The sequence below is a fragment of the Aptenodytes forsteri genome, unplaced genomic scaffold, assembly GCF_000699145.1.
Source record: "Aptenodytes forsteri isolate BGI_AS27 unplaced genomic scaffold, ASM69914v1 Scaffold2, whole genome shotgun sequence".
Classification (NCBI taxonomy): domain Eukaryota; kingdom Metazoa; phylum Chordata; class Aves; order Sphenisciformes; family Spheniscidae; genus Aptenodytes; species Aptenodytes forsteri.
This window is the reverse complement of record NW_008795695.1, coordinates 13,513,019-13,523,448: the sequence shown is the minus strand read 5'-3', so window position 1 is coordinate 13,523,448 and position 10,430 is coordinate 13,513,019. Positions and strand designations below refer to the sequence as shown.

The window sequence follows — 10,430 nt, the reverse complement described above, 5'->3', positions numbered from 1 at the left end:
ATGCAGCAGGAAATCATGTTGCTATGGGTAATGCAATCCTCGTTGCAACTTCTGTTTCAACTTCTGGGATTGTCCAGGTTTAGTCCCTTCTCTTCCCCTCTCTATCTCTTTCTGCAGAGAATCTGACCACCACTGAAATCACCTTGAGAAAGATAACCAAATACCAGTTCCTTAATTCTTCTGAGAGCTAAGGCTGACCCATACAACGAGCAAGCTTCCCCTCAGCCACTGCAGGCCACAGGAAGGAGGAAGAAAAACAGCTCAAACAAAAGACTCAAGCCCTGGAACACAGGCAACTCTCAATTACTTGCAGATGAAGGATTATCTAAGCTCCTACTCTGAAAAAATAAAAAACTATATATGTATACACACACATATAAGATATTGCTGGCTTGCAAACACACAGACCCTTGAAGAAACAGTGTGTTTCCTTCCAGGAGTATTTGTTGGCCTGATAAAAGTCCCTCCCTACAAACCTTGGTTTTAGGTCACCTTGGCTGTAATAGCACTATTATTTAAAAAGGGAAAAAAAAAACCAAAACCAAAACAAACAACAAAAAACCCCCCACTGTGTACTTTTATGACTTTATACTAAACTTTTCCTCATTTTTCACTGATAATGATACCATAGGAAGGCTTCAGAGCTTAACGTAAGCATGTTTGATACTATACTTTCAGGGAGATAAGTAAGTCACTGTGTTGAAGAAACGAGTCTTAACAAGACAGCGGGACAAATGCATTCATTGCGATGGAACTGGACTTCCTATTTATTTTTGTTAAACAAGTAGGAAGCAGTATTTGTTTGATTCCCTCCATGCGTCCAACATGTCAACACAAAAATGTCATACAGAAAACAACAGCTGGAATATATTGTGCCTGGGTAAGTGAAAACCTGCACAGAACATTGTTCACAAAGTGCCCCCTGCCGGCATCTTATTAATCCAAAACGTGTCTCCATTGTAGCCACAAACCGAAGGGTAAAAACGAAAAATGCATCTCAATCCCTAACTCTCGTTTCTGCTTTCAGAAGAAAAAAGCACCACTGTCAAATCTGTGAACACTGCAACAATCCGCAGAGAAACATTTCATAAAACGGTTTTTGTGTGTGAGCATCAATGAGGGCAAAATGGGGCAGGCAGAAACACAACTGAGAGGTAACAACTCCTCCCCACACCCCACAAGTTAAACCCATCACATCACTAGAAAACCAGCCCAAGCAGGAAGGGCGTTTATTTTCACTCCCTTTCAGTAGGACAAAGTTTTTAAATGCTTTCTGAGGATGAAAAATGGCAGGATCCATAAGCCAGATATTGCAGGCCTCCTTGTGGAGGCTTGAAGAATACACATTCTTTTACTTCTTATTTCTGATAGCGTTTGACAAAACATATTAATCATAAACTTCTACCCGCTTGGCTGAAACTAGCAAACCCCTCAGCAGCTCCAAACAGCCCTGTGGAAGAGAAGGAAAAACCCAGCTTGGCAGACAAATGTCTCTATTAATCTCTAAACGCACATGGAATTTCCCTCCAAATTTACACTGGCTGAAAGCCAAGATGACAATCTTACATCTTCCACCAAAGTTAAGAGATCTTCTATTAATAAAAAAAAAATTTTAAAATGTGTGTAGCAAAGGTTTGTACTCAGCACATTACTGTGAAATTAGAAAGAATAAAAAAATGAAAGGCAATTCTGATGCGTGATTCTTTCTCCCTTAAAAAGTGTTCTCTCTGAATGATGGGAAAAAAGAAGGGTAAAAAGATGCTCTAAAATGTGATTATTTCTGAAAATAAAATTTTGTCTTTGATTTCCCCGGTGCATATCTGTTTGTCCCATGCCCACTAAATGCCCAAGCTTCCAGCACTGACAACACTGTATGGGTAGCTCGCTTTTTGCAACTACCTTGAAAAACGTTTCAGGCACTGAGGAGGAGCTGGTTCCTTAGTTACTCTCGTTACAACTCACAGCCCTAGCCCTCGAACTGTCACTGATACTGAGACCATCATTTTAGAGCATTGCTGTTATTTAGCAGATGAGATGTTTTGTCAAATCAGGTGAGCTTTTCAGTTTGCATACTTGATTCTAAGCACGTGCTACTGCGATAATCCAACCTGGAAGCCACCAGGTCAGGGATCCATACGACCACCACTGCATCTGCTCAGAAAGGTACACAGTAGATTATTAGTAGTCCTCATTATTTGGGTATCTGGATTCAAAAAAGAATGTCAGAGGACTGTAAAAAAAGGCAACATCTGGATGATCTACCAACCAATTTGCAACAGCTGGTCACTGCATAACAACAGCAATTTCTTCCAAAAATCATCTTTTTCTCAGGACACCTGAATCTGAGATTCAGAATCTAAGACAGCTTTATGCCACCACAGCTGCACTTACTAGGAACTGCAGATATGAGAAACCCTAAATACGTATACACAATCTGCTGTGGTGAGGGGAGCTAATGGAAAGATTTAACTCGCAGTCCCTGACGGGAAGAGTTGAGCTCAATTTAGCTCACTCTTATAGCAGAGGAAGGTACCGGTAACACAGGCAGCAGCTGTTCTCCCTCTGCTCCAGGGATTTCAGTACCATCTCTGTTTTGTGATACTTTCTTAGGTGACCAAATTTCTTTTAACTTGCAGATGTAGGAAAGACACACATTTTAAAATGTCACTACATTTTATATGAATAATGACTTCCCGTACTCTGCTAAACCTTTGTGTATAAAATTGATATTAAAAACATCCACTTATGTACAAGCAAAGCTTATGAAGGAAAGGCTTTATCTGCACTGAATTACACAGTGACAGTATTTTAAGTTATCTTTCTTACCACCTTGATACTGAAAATTTCCTAAAGAATTTGATGCACAAGCAAAAAAGTTTCAGAATATGTCCAAAATCCACTTTATGAACCGTGCCTTCTACCATCATGACTTGGTTTCTGTGCATGGTTTCTTCACCCACACTGGAGTTTGTGACCTGCACAAGAGATCTCTATGAAATCCTCCAAGAAAACAGTTCCATCTTTGAAGTACAAATTCAGATCTTCTAAATCCTAACGTGACTTTTAGTGACAAAAATCACATGCTAAGAGGCTCCAGAAGCAAAAACACTTAATCCGTGAACACTGACTGAGCAAGATGAGCGTGACCACCACTCATATTCAAGCTTCATTCCTCCTCTTTGCTCCCCCCAATAAAAAAAATTAATTCCACATCCCTAGCAAGTCTTCAGCCACAGGCAGTATTTACCATACTCCAACCCAATTGAAGGCTTGTAGATTTCATTTATGAAACACACAATTCTCCCTTAAAAATACAGGTTCCCTTCAGCATGTCTGTCATGTAAAAGGAACTTTAATACAAGGTAAGGGGTGTCATTTTGTTTGTTTGTTTTAATTTGAGAAATGTTGCTTCCTGCTAAATAGAAAGGTGACGAATAACTTGGAAGGGGGGGGAACGACACTCTGCTGGATTCTGTACGGAAAAAATGTCTCAGGCATAAAGAGAACTGAAAAGTAGAAAAACTGCTAGAATATATCAAGCAGCGTAAGTTATCAGAGGCAGCTGTCAAACAAAAGTGAAGGGACAAGGATGAGATAAAGGCAGAAATTTATTTATTTATACATCATTATTCCAGACATTGAATAATATTTCTTTGGAGAAAGCTTTATTGCCCTAAAGCAGGGAAAGTAAGGATAATTTGAGATTGTTTTTTTCCATCCACTGCTAGTCATGCAGCTATTTTAACATGGGTATTATCCTTAAAAATTGTGCGTCACATCAGCGGATATTTTCTCCTTCAAGACCTTTTTAGCTATAATGGGCCAATGGATGAATTTTTCGAAGTGCTAGTGTTGTGACAGTTAAGATGTATCCTGCTGCTGACTGATATTCAGAATGGCTTCTTTGTAAAAACAGGATTCTTTGAAATGGAAAACCAAAACATTAATCTTCTAATTAATACCAAGCTAAAATTAAGATGTGGAAGATGTCTATTCCCTTGACAACCGATCCTGGCTTTTAGTTCACAGATACAGGCCTGAGCACATAAACCTGAAACCACGCACTAATTCCTCTCTACTCACATTCTTCGTCTGCTAGATACGCTGCCACTGCATCTGCTATGTCCCTACAACGTATCTGCCCTCAGCTTCTGAAAGGGCCTTTAGTCTCTTTTCATCCCCACAGAAATGATGTCACACTGGTGCGTGGGGAGGACTGGTTTCAGAATACGTCCGCACAGCGCTCTCCAGCTGAAAAAGCTCAAGAAAATGCTCTGTGTCTCAGGCCAGGCTGTTTGTACTCTGTAAGCCCTTCTGCAGGCCCCTCTCTCAGAAAGGGCATGGAAAACCCTGCAGCAGGGAATCAATCAGCTCCGCATCAGCATTCACTAGAGTGTGAACAGGACAAGCAGGTGAAAATGCTTCCATTGGTCCATATTATGTTTGATACTACACCCTAAATTTAAACATTTCTGATTTTTTTTTTTTTATTTGCCAGTTAATTTTAGCACATTCTTTACCATGGCCCCAATGCCATCGAAGATATTATGTAATTCTGCTTCACACATAAATGCTGGGGTAGTCACCACCTTGTTTTTTGTATCCACGTGAGCTTCGTAAAAGGGAGTTAAGGAAAACACAGCCTATATCTCACTTGCAGATGCTGTCTGCAAAATAAACCATCATTGACAAAACCTCACAACTCCACTATCCTATAAAAAAGCACCACCAAATATATTATACCATCCAGCTGTAGACAGCTGCAACCTATAATCCAAGATACTAGAAGCTATTTTTCCAGAAATACAAACACTGCAAGAGCAATCTGTGGGAACTCAGAAACACAAGAAAAACTATGAAACTTACCGACTGTAATAAAATGTCTCTGAGCACAGTTTGATTACAGCATTAGCCTTCAGGAAAAGAAAAAAAAAATCTCAAAGAGAACTGACCAAATGTAACTCATGCCAGTTTCATGTGCAAATTCACTCAGCATTTACTGCATTACTGGGTGTCCGAGGGAGTTCTAAAGCAGCGACTGAGAACGACTTCTAACTACACAGCTGTGTACGGAAAGCAACGTTTTCTAATCATGCGCTGCATTACATGCCATCTTCTATACACTGTATATTCCCACTAAACTGTAAGTGGGAAAGCATAGGTCCTGCATGTATTCATGACTGTAACGACACACTACTAAACTGTCTCTCAACATGAAAATTAACAGGAAAGGATATAGTTACTTCTTTCACACAATGCTTTCCTCCCAGTTCTTTAATGGCTCCTGCAGTCCCGGCATAAGGCCACTTGCCACCTTCCTCTTCTTCATGGCCCACAGTTACTTCAGCACCAGAGAGAACCTTTGCTGCCAACACTGGTGAAATGCAGCAAAGACTGCAACAAAAGGAATTATAAGAGCGATTCTACAACAGCACTCTTTCAGAACTTGGTCATCATTGAAAGGATTCAAATGGACATGGTCTTACAAATCTGAAAGACATCACAAGGCAACTTCCACTCAGCATTTTCTTAGCCTCTTCTTTGACAAACGCCTACACACACACGCATCTTGAAAAACACATTTAAAAAAATAAGCTACAACTGATACAAAACAGAAGATGCTTTTTCTAGTTCCAGCAGTAACAGCTGCACATTTCCACAAAACATACCTTGTCTCCATGCTCACACTATCAAAGTTCAAGGTCAGGTTGGATGGGGCTTTGAGCAACCTGGTCTAGTAGAAGGTGTCCCTGCCCACGGCAGGGCGGTTGGAACTAGATGATCTTTAAGGTCCCTTCCAACCCAAACCATTCTATGATTCTATGAAATGCCCCTCCAACTAACATACGTACCCAATAGGTTTGCCTGCTTTGTGGAAGTCTTTCAAGACACGTTCAACTTCTCTGTTCACCTTGCAATCTTTCCCATCAACAGCAAAGGTAGATCTGCCACAACAAGAAACTTTATACATACCTCAGTATAAACCTACAAGAGATGCCTAACTGCCCTGAGACTGGCTCTCAAGGGTCATCACAAACTTAATAGCTTCTAAAAGGTGGTTCAAAACGCCTGTAGTTGACCATCAATGCTTTAGCCAAAATGATTCACTTCTAAGGCTTTGGTATGTCAGAAAGTTCCTTACTTGATATAAACGTCTAGAAAGAAGAATTATCAGCTTTCTAGGATTACGAAGAAGTAGAACAACAATGTTTTCAAAGAAGAAAAATACATAAGAAAAGGGAAATAACATTCAGGTTTCTCAAAGCCAACAAAATGGCAGGTCAGTAACAAGATAATCAGTATTCCACATGGCTAACGCTTTTTTTTTCCCCCCTTTTTTTTTTTTTTTTTTGAGCTAGCTGTTGTTTTATTGTTACTAATGCAAGAGGGGAATTTCTGGTAGGCAGACATGAAGAAACAGAATAATAACACCAGGAACACCTGAAACTATTGAAGTTTTACCTTCACCTCCCTCAGTCAGGCCCAAAAAGAATCACCACAAGGGTGAAGGAAAAAGGACTTCTTGTGCATTATCTAAACTCCAGAATTCTCACCAACATTGTTCAGAAAATTTAAAATATGACAATGCCAGTAAGAATTATAACTGGAAACTATCATGAACAGCACAACTTAACTCCAACACTTTGAAAGGAGTTTTCCTTATTAAGTAGTGGTTACATATGTAGTAAATAAGGCCATTTATTGCTTCCTGATTTTATTGTGTGAATCATAGCTGATTATGAATAGTTGATCATGAGTATTTAGTTGAGGAGTCTAATGCTTAGTTGGCACTCACAAGTTTTTAGCAGCTCCAAATCCACCAGGGAATATCACAGCATCATGGTCTGCTGTAGTAAGCTTAGCCAGGCTTGCAATTTTACCACGAGCAATCCTTGCAGATTCCACTAAAACGTTCCTTGAAGAACCAGAAATAAAACAATGAGAAGAATTAAGCATTTGCACACAGAAGAGCATAAAGAAAGTTTTGGCAAAGGAAGAGGAGGGGGAGGAAGGAAGGAAGCAAGAACAGTGGTACTCAAAAACTGAAGCTATCGATGCTTCCGAAATACTACTACTGGGAAACACAGGCATTAAGAGACTATATAATCAAGTCTAGAAAACTCTTAATATTTTCTCTCCAATCAAAATACCAGCTACCATAAAGCTACTAAAGCCAGTCAGTAAAGTGCTACAAGCGCAGTTACAGGCTGCTATGTCTGAAGAATGCCTAAGCGACTGAGACTCGGCAGTCACGGAAAACACAGCAAACACAGACTTTACCTTGACTCAGCTTCAGCTGGTTGCCCTTTACTGTGGTCAATGACATGCATCTGAGGAACATCTGGAGCATACATCTGAACCTCAGCTCCCCCACGACTAAGGTGTACCAGTATGCTACAAAAACGGAGATAAAACATGCTGAAAACCTTAGAAGAAAGGCTTTATCTGGCCCCTGAGTCTTGCTACAAATATTCCACCACCTGATTTTGAAAGAAGAGGAAAAACACACATCCATCCAAAGCATACTGAACATGTAGCAGCAAAATCCCTGTATGTAACACCAAAGTGCAAAGCAGAACAGAAAGTCACTTTGGAGGCAGGGTCAAGCAAGCTAGAGACAAGTTTCTTTGTTCAGTGCTCTTAGGCAGGCAACCAGGAACAATAAAAACTTCCTTTCTCATTGCAAGTCCCCAGGTGTTACTGAAGAGTCCCACAATTAACATACCTATGTGAACATTTAATCCAGGTCTAGGTGAAACATCTCTTAGCAATGAATACTAAGAGTTAATAATTCAACTTGAGTATTAACAATTCTAGTGTTAGATTTAGCCGCAGGAACAGAAACTCAAAGTGATTATGAAATGAAGTCTCTACTTAACTCTCTTGAGACTGATTCTGGAACTCTGAATTTCTGTTTCTGAAGGAAAGACAGTCTCTCTCAAACTCACTGCTCTGGCATCGCATGCATTGTGCTGCACCTTTGGACAGTCACCGACTACTGCAAGAATGCGTCCTGAGCTCCCAATTATGCTGTGAGAAAACTGTGAAGCTTCATCATACATCTTTTAGGGCAATTTTGATGGCCAGAGAGAGAAAAACTGAATTCAACAGACTGCTGTAATGTAAAGGAGACTTTTTTGGAGCCTACAGTTTCATAAAGCAACTTACGCTGAGGCCTCATGGATTTCTGTGCCATCGTAGACACCACAACCAGATAGGACCTGCAGTAAAAAAAATCAAAAGAGTATTTCAGGTGATACAAAGCTTTCTACAGGATCTTTCACAAGCTTTGTAAGATTTAAAAAAAAACAAAAAAACCCAAAACCAACAAACCTCCCTCCACCCCCCAAAAAGAACAACTTAAACAAGCTCTGGATTTCTGTGCCATCGTAGACACCACAACCAGATAGGACCTGCAGTAAAAAAAATCAAAAGAGTATTTAGGGTGTTACAAGGTTTTCAACAGGATCTTTCACAAGCTTTGTAAGATTTAAAAAAAACAAAAAAACCCAAAACCAACAAACCTCCCTCCACCCCCCAAAAAGAACAACTTAGCAACAAGCTCTTTACTAAGCCAGTCAACACCATGCTATTAGCACTGGTGTCGCCATGTGACATACTGCAGAAGAGGCATTTCCTATTTATAGCTATTCATCACAGACAAGTCTCAGAAATAACTAAAATTTACTTATTGGCTTGTGCATTTATTCCTTAGAGTTAATAAACTGACATGATATCCTTAGGTATGTTTTTATTGTGCACATAATGGGTTATTCTGAGTGTTGTACATCTATTTATGAAGTGTCCATATCAGCGTGAAATACCTTCTCATCCAGATGCACATCAGACAGAAGTAGGACAGAAATGCACTTCGAGGTGGCACTTAGGACAAACTATTTTACCTGCTGCTGCAATTTGCCTGAGGATCCACATCAGAGATCAATAGCTAAATCATTTCTAATCCAATTATGCTATATTAGCCATACTTTTCCTTATTACCATGGTAATAATACTTTCAGTTTGTTTATACACACTGGAGAATAAAAAGCACAAAGCAATCAGCTATCCTTGTGTGGGTGGAGAGTGTCTTGCACAAAGTAGAAGCAAGGAGAAAAAACATTTTAGAACACCCAGAAAAAAAAAGAGATTATAAGAACAAAACAAACCCCAAAAAATCCAAAGGATTTTCTAGCTCCTAAAAGTATATATATGAACTTTTGTGGGGGTTTTTTTGTTTGGATGTTTGGTTTTTAAAGAAAAAAAATCCAGTTAAAAAGAACCCATTTATTAACTTTATTCTCTTCCCTCCTGGTTTTCTCTCAGTTTTTAGAAGCTTGGAAGTTTTTAATCACAGACAAATGAACGGAAACTCACAACTGAAACTGTCTTAGTTAGAAACACTGGACTCAAAGGGGCTTTCAGATCACAACATCCAATCCTCTGCTCTCACAGGCATGACATCCTACCATCGCTTCAGCAGATGAGTAAGATCCATGAATATCTTTCTGTCCGTGTTAATTCTAACTACAATTTTGCTGCTCTGATATTTAAGAGCCACCTTCTACCTTCCGACTTTTTATTTAATCTTTCATTTAACTTAGACTGAATAAACATACAAGCAACTGTGCTAAAGTTATCTTCTGTAAGCAACGCTTTTTAAATGTTTTTGAAACTCACTGAAACTAAAGCACTAAAGCACTACCCTCTTCTGTTATTTCAGTACCTGCTTGGTGACAAATCTGTCTTCTACCATAATCAGAAATTTACGTCACTAATCTCAACAATAACATTTGTTTTCCACTCTCTATTTAAAAAGCTATCGTTTGCTAAAATGACAGCACTCCTGGTAAGTTACCTGTTAGACATTTGGACCAGCATTCTGCCCATTCCTGAACCAACTCTGCCCCAAACAGATTTCTTCATGCAGGTAATGCCTTCTTATTTCTTTACATTTTATGCTGTCAAGACTATACAAAGCTCGAGCTTCAAAGACCGTCCCTTGAGCTCCAAAACTGTGTATCCATTTGAGATGCTATCTACAACCTAAATTTTCTTCTGGCAACCTGTGGCTCCTCCGTCTCCTCGCTTTCTTTTATATTTTTAACATGCTCTAGCTCCTTCGTGCACAAGGGCATAACCCAGTTTAAACGCTTTCCTGTACACTGCCAGTACCTCCCCCAATTACGTTGTAAATTATTCCAAGTTCAGCTCCTTGTAACTCAACTCCGGCCAACTCCAGGCCAGTAACAACGATACAGAAGCCAATTCTTACGTGTTTCCCACTCCTGGCCTTGCTTCCTCCAAGTTACTCAATTCTAAACAGCTTTATCGTCTCAATATCGGCTTCTCCCAAGGTTTTCCAGCTGCCGCAGCCACCAGGCGAGTCTCTCCTCGGCCCGACGCCAGGCCAAACCCTCTCACCAGCAGCC

The 10,430-nt window shown here is 39.8% G+C and overlaps 1 protein-coding gene across 1 annotated transcript; it reads right to left on the bottom strand.

Moving 5' to 3' along the window:
• Nucleotides 1-3,590: 3,590 nt before the first annotated feature.
• On the bottom strand, nt 3,591-10,306 carry CUNH21orf33 (chromosome unknown C21orf33 homolog; the record flags this gene model as incomplete). The annotated part of the gene is made up of 7 exons (XM_009283107.1): nt 3,591-4,616; nt 5,238-5,394; nt 5,853-5,945; nt 6,797-6,916; nt 7,282-7,395; nt 8,170-8,222; nt 10,274-10,306. Coding segments are annotated over 7 exons (699 nt in total), but the record flags the coding sequence as incomplete, so codon positions are not given.
• Between the last annotated feature and the right edge of the window lie 124 nt (nt 10,307-10,430).